General features: G+C 40.8%; 1 protein-coding gene across 1 annotated transcript in view; it reads left to right on the plus strand.

Annotated features, from left to right (window-relative positions):
* Window positions 1-20,149, plus strand: part of CHD9 (chromodomain helicase DNA binding protein 9) — a 499,652-nt gene that overhangs the window by 231,638 nt on the left and 247,865 nt on the right. The window contains 1 exon segment of the mRNA XM_033940083.1: window positions 18,301-18,444. Coding sequence (XP_033795974.1) covers window positions 18,301-18,444 — 144 coding nt within the window.

Raw genomic sequence — 20,149 nt, forward strand, 5'->3', positions numbered from 1 at the left:
AGACTTCTAAGTTGATCCCTATTCTTCAGGTGATAGGTGATAAAATTGTAAAATTGGAGGTTCAACAGTTTTTTTTTTGTTATGGTCTTTGGTTAGATTTTACATTGTAGCTTCACAGTAATCTGATAGATTTAAGCTGCCTAAGGTATATGCAATGATTTTGGCTGTAACATAGAAGAGTTATCCTAGTTGAAAAATCCCCAAGACTGTAGGATGGGACATGGCCTGCCGTTCCCTTCTTGATAAAATTGCCCCTGTTTCAACCTGCATCATCTCTTCAAAAAAAACCCTTGGTTCAATTCATCACTTCTTCTTAAGCGTCAGTTACGCTCGTATCTGCCGGATACACGAAGGTAGGAGTCCAGGCATACAATATGGCAGCAGGCAGTTGCAAGTCAGATGATGCCGATGCCGGAGCTTCTCTTCCTGCCCAGTGTGCGAGATCATGCCGGCATCAGCTGACTTGCAGCTGCCTGCTGCTGTCACGTATGTTGGGACTCCTGCCTTCGCGTATCCGGCAGATATGCGAAGGCAGGAGTCCAGGCATACGCGATGGTAGCAGGCAGTTGCAAGTCAGCCGACGCCGGCACCTCTCTTCCTGCCCAGAGTTCGGGATCGGGTACTAGACTGCAGGCCGCAAAATAGCACCCGGGGGGCTGCATGTGGCCTGTAGGCCGTGAGTTTGAGACCGCTGTGATAGACCATTCATTACTTCTCCATAGACTTGCCGGAGTTGGAATTTCTGAGCAAATCTTTGACTGGTTCTCTTCTTATTTTTCAAATCATACCTCCGTAGTATTTTTTAATAACAAATCATCAACTGTTTTCAAAAATAACTTTGGCATCCCACGAGGATCAATACTCTTCTCCTCTACTCTTCAATATCTACCTGGCCCCTTTACTTACTTTATGCCAATCTATCGGTCTTATCGCTTACACGGATGATATTCAGATTATCAAGTTTCAAGTTTATTAAAAGTTTGTTGTACACGCAATATCAAATACTTCAATGTGTATGACAATTTAAAATTAGAAGACAAAAATAAAACAATTTATACAAATAAACATACAATGTTGTACACAAGTAATTAGCGATACAAAAGGGAAGAGGGGTGAACTACAATCATTGACGCATTAATCTCATCAACTCAAAATTAGATAAGATCAGCCAATGGCTCTGTGATAATATGCTGTCGTTAAGTACCTCCAAAACCAACTATCTTCTCTTTCCATGAAAAGAAAATATTCACTTAACATCTATTACTTATCAATGGCACGCCAGCATACTCAGTCAGTTCAGTTAAAATCCTTGGTGTAATGATCGACAGTAAACTGTTCTACTGCCTTCAGATTAGTGCAGTTGTTAAGAACAGTTTTTTCAAGCTCAGAATGATCAGATCCTTAGCAAACATTCTTGACCCTCAGTCTCTCAATATTCTAATTCACTCCATTATTATTTCCAAGCTCGACTATTGTAATTCCTTATATAAAGGTGTCTGTCAAAAAGACATCCGACGTCTGCAATTAATACAAAACACTGCCATAAAAATTATAACAAGAAGAAATTTGATCATGTTACCGCCCTTGATAAAGAGTGCACACTGGTTACCAATCCCTCATCGAATTACATATAAAATTGCTTTCATTTCCTTTAAAACCATGAACACCAAAGTACCTGCCTTTATTCATAAGCTCCTCATCCCTCATGATCCTTTGAGAACCTTAAGATCAGCATCACAGCACTTTCTTCACATCCCATCTTTAAAAATCATTAGTACTCGTAGTGCTTCTTCATTCGCAATTATAGCCCCTTCAATTTGGAATTTGTGACCTTCACATTTAAGGTCTGAGCAAAATTTAGATAAATTGAAGGGAAACCTTAAAAGTTTTCTCTTTAAAGATGCATAGGAATGCTAAATGATCGCTGGGTCCACTCTTGCCAATTTCTGTTTTAATCACATTCAACACTGATATGATTTCTCTCATTGCCCTCTTGTTTTTAACCTTAATTTTACTCTTTTCTTTTTAAAATTGAATTTCGCCTACTATCCTTTTGTTTTCATGTAAGTTACGTCTTGTCATTAACAAGTATGTTAATTGTTCCCCATTTTAATTTTTTAATTGTTAAACGCTTAGAATTTATAATTAGCATTTCATCAAATTTTAAAAAACTTGAAACTTATGAAGCAAGCACTTGAAGCCTCTGTGTTAGCCTTGCAGGCTATATAGTTGTGGAGGCTATATAGCTCAGGTATGTGTTATGTGGTCAGTGCAATTGGTGGAAAAAGCTATACAGTTGTCAATGGGTTTCCACCTTTTTAGATTTGGATGCAACCTGTTTGGTAGATGCTTTGCATGATTTAATTAAAGCTTTAGAAAAAAAAAATTCTCTCTCCTTATAGCTGTTCGGTATACTGTGTTGCTGATGTTATTCTAAAGTTAGTGTTCGTAAATTACCTTTTAAAGGAGGTTTGCTTTTTTGGTGAAGATTTAGAAAAAAATTAGGTGAGCCAGTTTCCTAGATTCTAGAAGATTGATCCAAACTTTTTTTTTTTTTTAAAAGAGGTATTTCATCTAAAGGATGCTTTTGAAGTCCAGGAGACTGGGAAGAGTGAGAGCTACTCAGCTCGGTAGATTGCCTTTCAGAAGTTAGTCCTTTTGAGGTGGCTGTAGCCAAGATCAAAATTTTTGTACAAGAATGTTTTTTTACTGCCAAAAGTTTTCAGTGAAGATATGTAGGCCTGATGTCTGGTGTCTTAGGTAGGAGTTGTTGAAAGTTATTTTACCAGAGGTCTGCCCAGATAATCACAAATATATTTAGAAGTTATTGGATATGATTACGCTTGGTTTCTTCCTGGAATTGCCTCTCAGTCTTGTCTAACAGTGGTGGAACTCCAGCAGACTTATTCAGGACTTCAGTTAGAAGCGGTGTTTCCAGTTTTGCCTTCGGAAGAAAGAACAATTTATTTTGTAGCTCCAGAGAAAGAAGGTTTTTCCATCTGATTCCTCATCAGTGTTCTCTCTAGGGCCTTTTAGCCGGACGCTCCGTCCAGCTAATTTAGATGACTGCCCGGCGAATCCTGTTGCTACCGCCAATGCTCCTTCCTGGGCTGATTCGTCGCCAAAAATTGTTTGACTCCTTCCTTTTTTTTTTTGCCACCATGCGAATTGAACCCACGCTCCGGGGCTCTAGCATGTGTGTGCCAGCTTCTCTTCTTTTCCCTCTGAAACCAGAAGTTATGTCCCGTGGGGGGAGAGAAGAAAAGGGATGCCGGCATGCACACGTTAGAGCCCCGGAGGGAAGCTTACAACTTGCTGCTTTTACTTGCTTCAGGTCTTCCTTGCTACCATGTCCTGCCTACTTTCTGTTTCCGTGAAGGCAGGAACCGGCAACGAGGAAGGCCTGAAGCAAGCAAGAGCAGCAGGTTGTAAGCTTCCCTCCGTCGCTGACCTATGGAAGATAGGTCAGTGATGGAGGGAAGCTTGTGACTCTGCCGATAGGAAGGATGGGAAGAGAAATGCTGCTGCTGCATCGAAGGGGGAAGAGAAATGCTGCTGCTGCACCCAATTTGGGGGGGGAGAGAAATGCTGCTGCTGCACTCAATGGGGGGAGGGGAAAGAGAAATGTTCTGCTGCAGCTATTTTTGGGGGGATGAGGAAGAGAAATGCTGCTGCTGCACCCAATTTTTTTTTTTGTGGGGGAGGGGGGAAGAGGAAGGAAGAACAGGGAAGGGGAGAGGAGAAGAAAGAGATGCCAAGACCATGGGAGGGAGGGAAAGGAAAGGAGCTACCAGACCATGGAGTGGGGGGAGAGATGTCAGGGTATATGGGGGGAGGGGGAGGAGACAGATGCCAGACCAGGAGGAAGGAAAGAGTGAAAGGAAGAAGAGATGCCAGGACATGGGGGTAGATGGAAGGAGAGGAGAGAGATGCCAGGGCATGGGGGGAGGAGGGAAGGGAAACTAAGGAGACATAAAATGCCAGACAAGAGGGAAAGAAAGGAGAGGAGGTGCCAGAGAGGGAGAGATATGCCAGGGCATGGGGGAAGAGAAGGGAAGGAGATAGAGATGTCAGACCATGGGGTGGAATGGGAAGGAAGGAAGGAAAGGAGAAGAGAGAGATGCCAGAACATAGTGGAGGGGGGTGGAGACAAAAAAATGGAGAGGGGGTGAAGCTGAAATGAATCATGTACAAAGGAGAGAAAGGGCATAAGATATACGGTTTATTGAAAGGACATAGAAAGAGGGAAGCGAGGACAAACACTGGATGGAAAGGGCAGAGAGGGTGGACAGTGAATGCAAGGGGCAGAGAGAGGGTGGACAGTAGATGGAAGGGGTAGAGAGAGGGCAGAGACTGGATGGAAGGGACAAAGAGAGAAGACAGATGTTGCATGGAAGGGAGCGAGGACAAACGCTGAATAGAAAGAAGAGAGTGAAGAGAAGATGATTAAAGCAGAAATGACAAAAGGTAGAAAAACTTTTTTTGTTGTTGCTTTATGTAGAATCAAGTAGTATTGTAACTGTATTGATTAAAGTTTATAAATAGGAAATGGAAATAAGGCAATTTTTTTGGGACTAAACCCCTTTCCTCAGGTCAGGACAGGATACCATAACAGCAGTATACTGTACTGTCTTGAAGAAAGATTTGGCCTCTGAAAGCTAATTGAAAAATGGATTAGTCCAATAAAATGGTATTTTCTTATTTCTCATTATTTGTTTTATTTCTGTTTGTTAATTTGTAAAGTGGTGATTGTTATGTAGCAGTTTTTTCAAATTTACATCTACTGTCTTTATATTTTGTACAGTATTAGGGGACGTGTCACTGTTTCTGTGGTGTTGCATTGTATGCAGAGTCTGGTTTCTTGGTTCAGTTTAACTTTTGTCTACATATTTCTATTTTTAGTTTATGATTATTCCATATTGGGCGAGGGTGTATCTGTGTTCTATGTGTATGATAAGGACATGGCTTTTTGTTAGCATCAACTGTACAGGCTCAATTGACTGTGTAGGATCTGGCTTGTTTAGTTTTATAATGCGTGTGTTGGTGTTCTAGTGCTCACTACAGTGTTTAAGATGCTGCCTTTTCTTAGGTGCACCCTTATTGTGTGACTCATGGATTATTACTAAAAATATTTTTTTAGATAGATGAGGGGGTTGTTAAAAAAAAGATCAGCACTGGTTGTCATATATACTAGGTATGCCACTGGATTTAATGACCCTATTCTAACTTTACTGTTGACGTAGGGGTTGTCCCTCCCAGACACACTATAAAGAATTAAATTAAAGTTGTATTAACATCAAGCAGCTTTCAAATGACATTATTTTCAGTTCATGAAATTTTTATTGAGTTTTCAAATGACATTATAAGCAAATAAAAATAAAATATTTTTAATACGTTGCTAATTATTACCTGCATTATTACCTAAGCTGTTTTGCCCTAGTTCGCACTATGATCTTTATCTGCTACTTTTTTATTTTGCTGTAGTGCAATCACACAGGTCTCCTTCAAGGCTCAGTAACACCTCTTTATAAATTATGTGGAAGAGGTCTGGAAGTGGGAATCACATCTATTTCATATCCTCAGTGAGACCTTAAGAAGGAACCTAGTGATCAAAACATTATTAGAGGTGCTGTAGATGTAGAGCCATTTCTTTTGTGACTGGATGAGCTATATTTATCCTTTTTTTTTTTAGTTGTTTAAATTCATGCAGAAATAAATGGCTAGATTGAACCTAATGTCTTCATTAACGCATTTCCCCTTTTTAAACCTCTATACCATTTGAAATAAGGCGTACATATCTAATTATTCACTTCTAGAATTGGATACTTCTTAAATTTAGTAAAAATATTCTGGCACAAGTATCAAACCTTAAAAAGGAAGTCATATTGAGCATTGGAAAATAATAAGAATTAACTAATAAAAATAGTACATATTTAATTTTCCCCACCATCAAATTTCCCTGTCCTGCCCCACCCGGCTACTTTTTCATGTGACCCGGCTGGAAAATATTTCTGGGGAGAACACTGCTCATCTTAAAGCAGCCAACAAATTCTCAAGGTTCCAAGTTTTCAATTGTGGTGATTTAGATTTAATGGAATCTTATTTGCATATCTCCATAAGGAAGTCTCAATATTACTAGAAGTTCATGGCTTCAGTGGCTGGGATGGTGTAGATGGGCTGGAGTGAGCTTTGATGGAGACTTCAGTAGTTGGAACCTAAGAACATTACCGGGCAGAGCTTTGGATTCTTGCCCAGAAAAAGCTAAGGAACCCCCCCCCCCCAAACAAATTTTTAGATTGAATCAGGTTGAACAGACTGGATGGACCATTCGAGTCTTTATCTGCCATCATCTACTATGTTACTATGTTAGATAGTATGTATAATTTTGCGCTCTATTTTTTTGGGCTAGCTATGGCACCATATACATTTACAAAGCTGGCAGCTGCCTTAATGCAAAGAAGTAATTTTGTTCCACCTTTGTTTAAATGAAAACATTTCCCTTTTATTAGCCTGTCAGGAAAGAAACTTTCACAATCATTAGAAACCAATGGTTTATCACTACCTTTAAGTGTTGGCAACAATGTCTGCAACCTTAAAGTTAGTGCCATGAGCCAAGATTCACATGAGATCTCCACAGAGGTGTCTGTTCTCTGTATGGTCTCCATAAGATCAAAAGTTCCACCTTGTACTTCCACTAACATCACTTTCTGCTGGTTGCTATGCAGCAACAATCTGTACAAAGGAAAGAGTTTGAAACCCTCAAATTAGATTCTTGTGACAATGGACACAAATCTCATAGGTTGAAAGGCACATTGTCTCAACAAATGGGCACAAAGTTGTTGATCCTCAGTAGAAATTTGGTGATCAATCAACTATCTGTAAATATGGACAATCCACTTAGCTTTCATGGAGTTTTTAGTTGGCTACTTCAAAACAAAGCAGTAAGGACTCTCTGACAATGTGATGACAGTAACCTATATCAACACACAAGGGGAAACAAGAAATTTGCAAGTGAAAGAAGAGGGAAATATCAAATGTTAGATGTTCCACAAGTGACAGAAGAGGTGCAGAATTTTATGGATTGGACAGAGGAGACATCTCGGCAGCCCTTGTGGCTTGAAGACAAAATATCTAGGTCAGGGTTGTCAAACTCAGGCCCGCAGGCCAAATTTGACCCGCCGTTCCTTCCCTTCCTCCATCCCAGCTTCCCGGTCTCATCTTCAAAGCAGCCTGCAGAGGATTGCCGGTTGTCTGTAGTGAACATTGCAGGCTACCGTCGACCTCCGCAGCACGTTCCCTCTGCCGCGATCCCGTACATCAGAGGAGGGGCGGGACCACGGCAGAGGGATCGTGCTGCCGAGGCAGCCTTCAAGGCTCGCTACAGCTGACCAGTGATCCTCTTCAGGCTGCTTTGAAGATGAGACCGGGAAGCCGGGATGGAGGGAGGGAAGGAACGGTGGGCCAAATCTCGAAGGTGAAATTGGGAAGAAGGAGGAAACATGCAGGCCTTCGAGGCGGGGGCGGGCCCTGGTATAAAAGTGCAAGGAGGGAGGGAAAGAGGGGTCCTAAGAGACGTGCATATGCCGGACTGAGTGTGTGTGTGGGGGGGAGGGAGAGGGAGATGAAATAATGGGTCTAAAAACAGAGGTGAGGGAGAGAGATGGTGGACAATGGTATGGAGGGAGGGAAGGAACAGAAAGGGAGAGAAGTTGGACACAACAGATGGTGTGGAAGGGGGGATAGAGATACCAGATAGGAGGGTAGTTGAGAAGAGAAAGGGAAAGATGGTGGACACTGGGGTGGTGGGGAAGGAGGGAGAGATGCTGGATGAAAAGGGTAGTTGAGAAAAAGAGAGATGGTGGATCTGGGGATGGTGAGGTCCATCGCTGCAGCTGCGGGGATAGAGACAAAAAAAGGAACGATGCCAGACCTCCAGGGGAGGAAAGTGAAATGAAACGGAAGGGGAGGACAGAGCTGGAAGATGGATGGTTAGCACGGAGAAAGAAGAAAACAAAAAATGGGCAGGAGAACTTGGCAAGCAAGTTATCAGAAGACAACCAGAACCTGGGACCAACATGATTTGAATAATGACCAGACAACAAAAAGTAGAAAAATTAATTTTATTTTCTGTTTTGTGATAATAACATGTCAGATTTGAAATGTGTATCCTGCCAGAGCTGGTGTTAGACAGCAAGCGTGAACTAGGACCTAAAAGAGAAAAGAAAAGTCTTTTTTATTTATTTTGTTTACATCACAGAGCCGGTGTGGGGATGGAGAAGTTGTAACCCTATACTTCTACTAAGACTAAGGGGTCCTTTTATTAAGGTACGCATTTAGCACGCGCTAAATCGGTTTGCATACCTTAATAAAAGGCCCCCTAAGTATCTTAATAAAAAATTAAGCTGTGACTAAGCCTATGTTTTAGATTTTGGCCCCTTATGTGATTGAATTTTGACACCCCTGATCTAGGTGGATTACCTTAGCAGGAATTATATAGATCCAGGAGAATGGAGTCTAGCAGAAGATACTGTCTTGGAAATGGTACACTGTTGGGATTATCTGATCATGGAGCTGATGGCAAAAGACCAAAATGTGAACATTCTAGCATTTTTCAGTTTGCGAAAGGATTGAAACTCAAAAGGAAATAGATACCTGAATTCAACCATGGCCATAGTTGGGTTTTCTGTACTGTATTTATTATCGCCATGGCTGCTTATAGGCATGGCTGCTTGAGGTGTAGTATTGTTGATTGATCTGAATTGGCTGAGAAAACCCTGCAGCAGGGACTTTTATATCTGAAAGTAGAGGATTCTTTATCGCTGGCAAGCATGGAGTGTCTCTTGGTTCGAGGCCCAATCAGCATGTTACCCTGTTACATTTTATAAAAAAGGTCTACCTTTTTAGCATACTTAATCGTTTGGAGGAGTTTTGAAAACTGGTATGAAGATAAGCGTGAGCCGTCTCTGCTTTCTTTTGTGCAAAATATTTTGGACAAATGGCATTGAAGGGGACAACAGGCTGATTTGACTTGTTTTAGAGGTCCATTGAAGGGAAAGAGCTTGGCATTGCAAACAGATGTGGTGTGGTTTACTAATCCATGTTGTTGTCTATTGATTCTTTCCTGGGATTTAAAGTTGGTTTTGTCTAGCTTAGTTCAGCATCAATTCGAAGTGCTTTATTCTGCAATCTTAAGATACCACTTTGTGACTCTGAGCAAGTCACTTAACCCTCCGTTGTCCCAGGTGTTGGGCAAAATGGAAGAGACTATTATAAAGAACAAAATTACTGAGCATGTACATAGCTTTGTCTTATTAATCCATGTCTAACATGGCATAGTCAAGGGACATCTTGCCTCACCAATCTAGTATGTTACTTTGAAGTGATGAATAAACATATGAATAAAGGTGAGCCAGTTGATACTGTGTATCTGGATTTTCAAAAGGCATTTGACAAAGTACCTCATGTTTGATTGAAATTAAAATTTGGAATGATAATATTTCTGGATCATCTTCTAATACCATATTCTCCATTTAGGACACTTAGATCAACAGAACAGCATTTGCTGATTATCCCTTCTTTAAAAGTAATAGGTACTAGGAGATCTTCTATTTTTTCAGTTATAGCACCCCAGCCCTGGAACAACCTGCCAATTTACTTACATGATGAATCCTCACTAGAAAAATTCAAAAGTTCTTTAAAATGTTTCTTGTATAAGGACGCATTTGAGACATAGATAGGATAATTCGTTTATCATTAATGCTTATGCTCTAATACCTAATATTAATCAGACCTTATGTATAGGTCGAAATCTTCTTTACCTTCATGATTATTCTTTGTTATCCTCCAGATGTTCTTTCTCTAAATGTTTCTTTATTTTCTTTAAAGATTGTATTCATCCCCCCTCTCCTTTTGTATCAGTAATTATTTGTACGTACATAGAAACATAGAAACATAGAAATAGACGGCAGATAAGGGCCCACGGCCCATCTAGTCTGCCCACCTTAATGTCCCTTCCCTTCCCTTTGCCCTGTGAATAGATCCCATGTGCCGATCCCATTTGGCCTTAAAATCAGGCACTGTATACTGTATGTTTATTTGTATAAAATTGTTTTATTTTGTCTCCTATTTTTAAATTGAAATATTTGACATTGCGTGTACAACAAATTTTTAATAAACTTAAAACTTGAAAGTATGGACTCCTCAATTATCTTATTTCTGTTAATATATACCCTGCGTGAACTTTTGATTCACCTGATTTCTGCTTCGGTTGTTGCCAGTGTCTATCTCGAGACCTCTATTCTACTGTATCTAGGATTAGGCAGTGACATTGCTACTAGAACGGGGTGAGGCCCCCCTTTCCCTTTATTTTGGGGAGTTCTCTAGTCCCTACTAGTTGCACTTAGGTTGGTTCCTAGCCACTCCTCTGCATTATTTGTTGTTTAATGTGCATTGTTAATGTTTGTTGATTTTGTTCTATTGCATAAGTTTCAGAGCAGAACAGAATACGTTTGTTGCCTAGGATGCTCACCTGTGCCCCTCCTTAACTTTTCTTCTATTTTAGTGGAGTTCTATTGCTTTGGTACCAACTGAAGAGGGAGCTGTTCTCCACTGCAGAAAGGGAGGAGTTCAGTATCTTAAAGTGACACCCTTCTGCAGATTTGCGGAGAAGTGGGAATCAACAGCTAAGTATGGACCCCTGTGTATATTAACAGAAACAAAACTATCGAAGTAAGAACCTAATCTTTCGTTGTACTTCCTGGATATAGCCAATTCTCTTTTAATTGCAAATGGCATTGAATTCCTATTGGGGCATAATAGTAATCCATAAATATTTATGCTATTATGTGGGCAGATCTGAAAAGCATTGGCACTTGTACTCTTTTATGGGACATGTGTCATGGAACTACCTGTTTGGACCTGGGATTTGCAGAAGTGGTGAAAACAGCAAGATGAAAACAGCAATTATTCTTGCTTCACTAGTGCTTAAAATCACCTCTTAAATGCAAAGTTTGGAGCTTTTTAGCTTAGCTCCTTAATTGGTTCCCTTTGGAGGTCCAGTTATGCAGAATTGCTGCTTACACATCCAAGTACCATCATTTGCATATTCAAAATTTGAGTGATAATGTATTTTTTAAACATGTTCTTTCCAAATGGTGTTCCTGCTGTATGTGGTGCAAACTACATGTGTATTTCACACATCCTTTATAAAATACTTGGTAAACTATGCACATCCAGACTTGGATGTTCATTTTCCTACCTAGGCAACCTTTGTGGGGAGGAGAAGTAGCCTAATGGTTAGAGCAATAGGCTGAGAACCAGGGAAACCTAGTTTAAATCCCACTGAGTTCCTTGTAGTCTTGGGCAAGTCACCGTACCCTCCATTATCTTGGGTACAAACTTAGATTGTAAGCCCTGTAAGGCAGGAAAATGCGTACTCTACCCGATTGTAACTTGCCTTAAAAAAAGGCATGAGTTCAATCTAAAATCTATTTCTCTTTCTCTTCCCCCTGTGTAAAAATGGGCTTCACACAAGCTAGGTTAAACTACTTCCACAGTGGTGGCTTTTGCTAAAGTTCTATAGTACTGTTTCTTACCCTCTTGGAAAGAAAAAAAAATGCTTCTCCAGGAATATGAGCATCTCTTAGACCTGGCAGATTGTGTTTCTACTTCCACTGATTGTTGTAAACTCCTTTGTCGTTACCCAAATGAAAGGTGGTATATTAAAACTAATCTTAATAAACTATAAAATATGCCCAAAGACCTGTTTTGTCATACACATGTGTGTTTATGTGTGTGTGTATGGATGGATAGATATATAGATATAGATATATAGACCTGGACAAGCTGGAAGACTGGGCAAACAAATGGCAAATGCGCTTTAACGTGGAAAAATGCAAGGTCATTCATATAGGGAAAAAGAACCCGTTGTTCAACTACAAATTGGGGGGGGCATTGTTGGGAGACAGCAGACTTGAGAGAGACTTGGGTGTGCTGGTGGATGCATCACTGAAGCCATCTGCACAGTGCGCAGCAGCCTCGAAAAAAGCCAACAGGATGCTGGGCATCATAAAGAGGGGCATAACAACCAGGACGCGGGAAGTCATCATGCCATTGTATCGAGCGATGGTGCGTCCACATATGGAATACTGCGTTCAGTATTGGTCGCCACACCTCAAGAAGGACATGGCGGTACTTGAGAGAGTCCAAAGGAGAGCAACGAAACTGGTAAAAGGGCTGGAACACTGCCCATACGCCGAGAGGTTGGATAGGCTGGGGCTCTTCTCTCTGGAAAAGAGGAGGCTCAGGGGAGATATGATAGAGACCTTCAAGATCATGAGGGGCATAGAGAGGGTGGATAGGGATAGATTCTTCAGACTGAAGGGGACAACAGGTACGAGGGGGCATTCGGAGAAACTGAAGGGAGATAGGTTCAAAACAAATGCAAGGAAGTTTTTTTTCACCCAAAGGGTCGTGGACACTTGGAATGCGCTACCGGAGGAAGTGATCAGGCAGAGTACAGTACAGGGATTCAAACAGGGATTGGATGGATTCCTGAGGGATAAAGGGATCGTGGGATACTGAGAGAGGTGCTGGGATGTAATACAAGTATAGAAAACTAACCAGGTAATAAGTATGGAAACCCAACCAAGTCGTGAATGTGCAAGACCGGAGGATTAGGACTTCGATGGGAAGATAGGACTTCAATGGGAAACCAAGGTGGCAAGGGGGCCCCTTCTGGTTATTCAGACAGGTCGTGACCTGTTTGGGCCGCCGCGAGAGCGGACTGCTGGGCAGGATGGACCTATGGTCTGACCCGGCGGAGGCACTGCTTATGTTCTTATGTTCTTATATACAGGAGGGGTCTAAAAGTTCCTCCTTGAGGGCTGCAATCCAGTTGGGTTTTCAGGATTTCCCTAATGAATATACATGAGATCTTTGTGCATGCACTGCTTTCAATGCGTATTTATTGGGGAAATCCTGAAAACCAACTGGATTGCGACCCTCAAGGAGGGACTTTGAGATCCCTGATATACAGTATATGGATGTATAGAACTTTAGAAAAAACCCTCTAGATAGCCAACTTTTATGTAAGTAAAAATGCTGCTTTAATATGTTATGAAAACCTTCCAATCTTTTATTGATATACTGTTAAAAATTATAATTTTGCAAAAGATTTCATTGCAATAAAGTTTCTCAGAGGACAAGCAGGGTAGTAAATCTTGATATATGAGTGATGTCATCTTATGGAGCTTAATATGGTGAATGATATTCTAAAGCTCTGTGTTTCAAGGGCTTTCCAAAGTAGTTTACCATTTGTGGGCTAGTGCCATAATGTGGGACCACTTCAATTTCATTTTTTTCACAGGCCTAAAGGATATGTGCCTCTCTGCTCCTGTGTTGAGGTATTTTCTTTTTATTTGTTCTGAAAAGTCTGTCATTCCCTCTTAGTAAATCCTAGTTAGTTTTTTGTTATTCATGTTTGGAACTTTGGTTAAAAAAACCCCCAAAACCAAGCAAAAAAATCTATATGGACATTAGTTTTTCCAGCAAGTTTTTTTATTTTTATACTACAAAATTTTTGGCTGACGACGTTACCAGGGAAAAAAAAGCAGCTCCCAACAGCTTCAAAGGAAAGGGCAGGCACAAAATAATACTGGTTACAAAGACCATGATTTATATCTAGTTATCTTGGGCCTTCTCATGAGATTCTTGTGTCTCATATTCTAAAAGGTGACATCTAGACGTCTCCTAGAATATAAACTTGTAAAAAATAGCTATTTGGCACTTCTTCATCTGACCTAGGTGAATTAAAATCATAGAATCTGCACTGGCCATTGGGAAGGCATCAGGAGAGCATTACCTCAATTGAAGTTGTACATCGAGGCCACTGGAACCAGCTATGTTGAAGATCTATAAGCAGACATCGAAAGATACAGTTCTCAATACTGGGAACAAGGACAAATGGACATCATCCATTCCTTTCAAGTATCCTTGTAGAGAGGATCTCTTCTGCCTCAAATGTGCAAATCTCCAACAGTTCAAAACAAGTCATCTCCCGATAGGGGGAAGTCACCAAGATGGCGGCAGGTGGTAAGCACTAGTCAGGAGTGTTCCTTCAATCTTTAGCTTTTTGCTAGATTTTCCTGCTGTGATGCCTCATGCGAAGCGCAAAGGCGCAGACCGGTTGGGACCCTCACCAATGGACACATTGACGCCATTGCGCCAGATGACTCTTAACTTTGCCGCCAGGACTCCTACAAATGCTGGAAGGCGAGGCTTGCTTGTGTTGGTACCTGGGGTCATGGCTGCTGTGCTAGAGCCAGACGTTTCTCTATCGCCTCCAGATCCCTTCATCCCTCCCTGTCCTGCGGGTGATATGCCTGGGCTGCATAGCAACCCCGATACTAATGTTGCGGGGCTGTCCTTTGTGGAGGGGAGTTGGGCAGAGAAAGGCCTCGCAGAGAAGGCAAATCTGACAGGAGCCACAGGTCTTCTGGCAGCCCCGCCGGAGGTAACTTTATTAGACGTCTGGCAAATGTTTCAAAAAAAATGGATGGGACAGTTCTGAAGTCTGCCCAAGAAACTACTGACTTGGTAAGGAAAGTAGACTCTAGCCAAGATTGTTGAAGACTCCTAAATCGGAGAATGATGTTAAATTTACCACAGTAAATGAAGATATATCTACTTTGAAATTAGCACTGGACACTCTGATTAAGGACAAAATTATGACCCGCAGGAAAATAGAACAGTTAGAAAATTTCAACAGGCGCTTAATTTGCGCTTATTAATTTTCCCGAGGTCATTGGAATTTTCAGCATTTGAATTGTTTAGAAAATATTTAATACAAAATCTTGGATATGCTCCGGAAGCTATACCTCTTTTAAACAAGATTTATTATTTACCTGTGGCTAAAAAAAAGACAGGGAATGATCCAGCAGTAACAGAGAATCAAATACAAGTGCAAACTACAATGGACTTGGGAAATATTTCAGAGATGTTGGAATCAACAGTGTCAACAATTGAAGAAAGAGCCACTTTGCTTGTTCCTTTATTTTTCAGGAAAATTTAAATTCTCTTTTGAAGATGTATTTCTGTAAATTACAGGTCCCTTTCTTGGGCAGCGACTATGGATATTCCCTGATGTGAATAAGGAAACCCAGGAGAGAAGGAAACTTTTCTTAGTAATGAGGCAAGAGACAAAAGAGGGGCTACCTTTCAATTAATGTACCCAAGCAAATGCCTCATTAAATTGCAGGGATAAAGTACACCTCTTTTGTTCCCGACCATCTGCGGACTTTTCTAGACTTAAAAAAGATCTCAAGAGGATAAAAGGATGTAATTATAGATGTAGGAGCCACCGTTTAAGCCTTTAAGTTTTTTCACTTTGTTTTCTTCAGTAATCTAAGTCCCATGTAGTATGGCTTCTCCCCCACTAGATTGTTGAGGTCTAAGAAGAGAATAATTTTGTTTCCTATAACACTTAGTTAATTCTGTTTGTCAAATGTTTTCTTTCATTTTTCCCTGCTCAAGTTGTATGGCTTGTATATTATTTCAAATTACAATAAATAAAGAATTATAAAAACAACAACAAAAAACCCGCCCAAGTCATCTTCCACCTCAAGACATCCAAGATGATAGTATCTCTTTGCCAACTGCTGTGGCACCAGCATGTTTATTTTAGGAGCTGGACTTCATTGTTTTAGAGAGATTAAATAACCTGCTATCTCAAGAGCCTATTTTGGCACCAACTGTATTAATGTTGCAGAAAGAGAATCACAGTATTGAGGCCAAGGCATTGAAGAGCCTTGGATTCAATGCAAGTGATTCCAGCATCTTGTCTAGTATATCATGTGAAGAAGAACCAGAGCACTGGTCAGCATCGGAGTCTACAGTAGATTCTTTAGAAGGCAAGTGAAATATTCAGAGGCCTTGTTTTTAACTGAAATCGGATTCTGCTTGAAATGTCCTTGGGTTGTGACTAGAGATCAGAAGACTATGCTGATGAGGAATTTGTTTGCCTCCCTTCAAATACCTCAACAAGAAGGCAGAAAGACTCTTCTGGATGACTTGTCCATCACTGATTTGGTGGTGGAATTGGCAGAAACCATTCCTTTTCAGTAAAAGAAAGGTAAAAAACACAGAGCATGGATATTAAGTGTTCCTAAGTTTGTGAACCTAAAGGAAGGCATGATGGTGCTCATTCACAAGAGTCCTTGCTCTCTGTTCAGCCTGTTAATATTAAAAAAAAAACCCAGGCTCTCTGGGTAGAGTTCAAAAGGCTTTCAAATTATATACAAATTGGTCAAACCAAATATGCATCCAAACTGGGGGGAGGGGGGAGTGCACAAGTGGAAGAGCTATGCACTTAACCCTATGATAAGCTCAGGAAAAACTAAATCTGTTAAACTACCCAAAGAAATGTAGAATACTCTGAAGGTTTTTAAAGATTGGTTACCCAATCAAATTATCCTAGTTCAAAAAGTAAATCAAGTAGCAATGTACTTCTAAAACAAATAGGGATAAACAAAATCCTACCTCCTGTTTTAGACAACTTGTCAGGATATGTAAATGGGCTGCCACTTATGGGATAACTCTCAGGAACTGTCAGGATAACTGTCAAACAGGAAAATAGTGTTCTCACAGACAAGCTGAGTTGAGTCTTGCAGCTGTGTGAATGGTCCATGGATGAAGGGATACTGCATATGATATTCCATGAGTGAAAAACACTGTCTGTATCTCCTCAGTTCAGCTTGCGGATGTAAAGTATGGTAAACTAACCTCAGATGCTTTTTTTTTTTTTCCTCTAGATTTGGGGAAGAAGATTTTGTACACACCTTTTCATATCTCTAGCAGCAAAGGTTGCCTTCTAAAACTCAAACAGTGCAAAATTTGGTGGTTCTTCCTCTGGGAACCAATCAGGTTGGGATTTTCACTGACATTAGTAGCAGAGAATTAGGGAATGCTGCAACATTCCAGTTTCAGGCCTCACAGCCTGGATTTGGAGAAGGAAACATTGAACTTGCTGAATCCACTTGATAAATCATTCTTCTGACTTCTAGGTGGGACTTCATTGGAAAATCTTTTCCAGTTTTGAGTGAAAGCGATTTGCCATCTGTTGTGATGAAAATACAATAGATTTTTTTTTTCTTGTCATATACACAGACTGCTTGAATATCTTCTACATCCATCAGTCAGGTCTGAAAACCATCTCTGTTAGGATTCATCTTAGTGTAGTTGGCATTTATCACTTTACATCTCTAATAAAAACAAATGCTGCGTAACTTGAATAGCTAAGCTACTGAAAAGGCCATAAAGTCTTTCTGCTGTGTTTTGAGATTTAAACATGGTACTCTGGCTAAGCTTATGAAAGCTCTTTGAACTATGACTCATCTGACCTACAAGGCCTTAATTTTAATGATGGTCCTATTTTATTATGTTCGGGTGCCTTTCTTTAAAAAACAAAACAGTAATGGCTTATTGCCTGCAAGAACATATTGGTAGATTTGAAGCTGGTATGGTGACCAGCTTAAATTAAATCCCAGTGCTGGCATTTAACTTAATGTGGATATTCAGTGCAAATACCGGTATATGCATAAGCAGCAGCATTAAATATCTGGACAATGCAGTCAGTGTTGGCTCAGAATCCACTTCTGTGTTATTGTTGGCAACAGGCCATTATTGTGTGCAATTTTTTTGTGTTGTGTATGTGTTTGTTTTTCTAAGTGGTCCCTGGATATAACATGGACCCTAAGTTGCGTCAGGAATTCCTTGCCAAACAGTAGTGAAATATGAATATGTGAACTGAAGACTACATCTGATCTGAGGTGGGTCACCAACACTGCCATGGCATTGACATGTCAAATTGTCAAGAGACTCCTCAAAACAGATGTCACCCATAGGTAAAGACTTCTATCCTGCTGTCCTTGGAAAACACCTTATACAGGTAAGTAAATTTGCTGAATAGCAAAATAAGACCATTATCTCCCAGGATGGTGGAAGATATTTGGCAAAAAAGAACATACAGTGGCTTGTAGATGTTCAATTGCAGTAGCTATATAGTGGATATAAATGTAGTGATAATTATGTATGATTTTGCTGTTTGTCATTTCTTATATTGACTTTGGTTTAGCTTTTCTTGTGAGCATAGAAGCTTAATAGTAAAATATGAGAATTAAATTATCATTGAAGTAGATATGAAATATTAGTTTTAGGGAAATATAATATGTTGTACATCATTGTAACTTATAATAGAATCTCATTAGAATTCAGTTTGATATGAGCTTCCTTTTTTAACCTCAGGAACACAAGGTGCTGTTAACAGGTACACCGCTCCAGAACACGGTAGAAGAGCTTTTTAGCCTTCTTCATTTCCTTGAACCTTTGCGCTTTCCTTCTGAATCAATGTTCATGCAAGAATTTGGAGACCTTAAAACAGAAGAGCAGGTATGTCAATAGCATTATTCTGTAACATAAAGACAAACTCACGTTGTCATGTGATGTTTTTACTTTCTGCCTCTGTGTACAGAATGAGGATCTTAATTACATGTATACTACTCTTTTCATTATCAGATCAACAAATGCATTTTTCCCTCAGTGACAAATTATAGAAAAATGTTTTTTATTTTTGATTGCAATCAGTTGTTTTTAACACCATATATGCCTGTTCTCAAGCAATTTTGTTTCCCTCCCTTATATGAAGGGGTGCTGAAAGTTCTCAGCTCAACCACCTTCCTAAATTCTGAGTGTTATTTTGCCACTGTAGCTGAAATGTGTTATTTTATTTTGCAAAGTGCCAATTTTCAGAATCGTAATGTGTTTTGACGTTGTTTCAGATCACTGATTGAACCACATCAACGAAAAGTAGAAATTTCAAGTGTGGAACTCTGAGCCATACTACTACTACTATTTATTATTTCTATAGTGCTGAAAGGCGTACATTTTAACATACAATAGATAGTCCCTGCTCAGAAGAGCTTACAATCTAATTTAGATAGGACATTTAGGCCTCGATTCTGTAAAGTGTGTCCCGATTGTAGGCAGCTGTAGGCCTGATTGGCCCAGGCGCTTAAGGCCCCCACCTATGGCGGGAGGGGCATTAGGCGCCTGGGCCAATCCAGCCCTAGGTTCCTGTGGGTTGGGCAGGGGAGGGTGGGTCGGCTGGTGCGAGGACCCGTCCAACTAACTTGCGGGTAAGCCTGAGAGGGGGGGGGGGGTGTTCCGGGGTGGGGGATTCTTTGGAGGGGGGTTTGGGGAGGGGGTCGGATGGGGTGTTTTGATAGAGGGGGTCATTGGGGGGGTCCGGCAAGAGGGGTTGGATGCCCTCCTGCCGACAATCTTCGGTGGTGGAGTGGGGGGGGTCTACCGGCAGGAAGGGTTGAGCACCTCCCTGCCGGCGATCATGGGGCCCTGTGGGCAGGAGGGGTTGGGCACCCTCCTGCCATGATGGTTGGGGGGGGGGAGAGGGGGAGACTGGCGGCCACTATACTAATCGCGGCAGGGAGATCCCTTGCTGCAATTAATTATAGCGGCCGCGTCTAATGTAACCCGATTCTGTAACTGGTGTCTGCAACATTGATGTTGGCTACAGAATCTTGTTTAGTTTAGGCAGGTGCAGGACCGATTCTGTATAAGCGTCCTATACAGAATCCGGGCCTTAGGGTTGGGGAGATTATGGTAGAGGAAATGATACAGTGGGTCTAGGTATCTGACAACAGTGAGTGGGAGTTAAGAGTTGAAAGCAGTTTCAAAATAATGGGCTTTTAGCTTAGATTTGAATACTGCTAGAGATGGGGCACAACGTATTGATTCAGGCAACCTGTTCTTTAACACCATGTATGTCTATTCTCAAGCAATTTTGCTTCCCTCCCTTATATGAGGGGGTGCTAAAAAGTTCTCAGCGCTAACCAACTTCCTAAATTCTGAGCGTTATTTTGCTACTGAAGCTGAAATGTGTTATTTTATTTTGCAAAGTGCCAATTTACGGAATCGTAATGTAGTGTTTTGACATTGTTTCAGATCATTGATTGAACCACGTCAACGAAAAGTGTAGAAATTTCAAGTGTGGAACTCCAAGCCATCATGAAGTTCCTGTTCCTGCATAAGAAAACTCCAAAAGAAATCCATGAATGTATGATGCAAACATTGAGTG

This window comes from Geotrypetes seraphini, chromosome 4, assembly GCF_902459505.1.
Source record: "Geotrypetes seraphini chromosome 4, aGeoSer1.1, whole genome shotgun sequence".
NCBI classification, from domain to species: domain Eukaryota; kingdom Metazoa; phylum Chordata; class Amphibia; order Gymnophiona; family Dermophiidae; genus Geotrypetes; species Geotrypetes seraphini.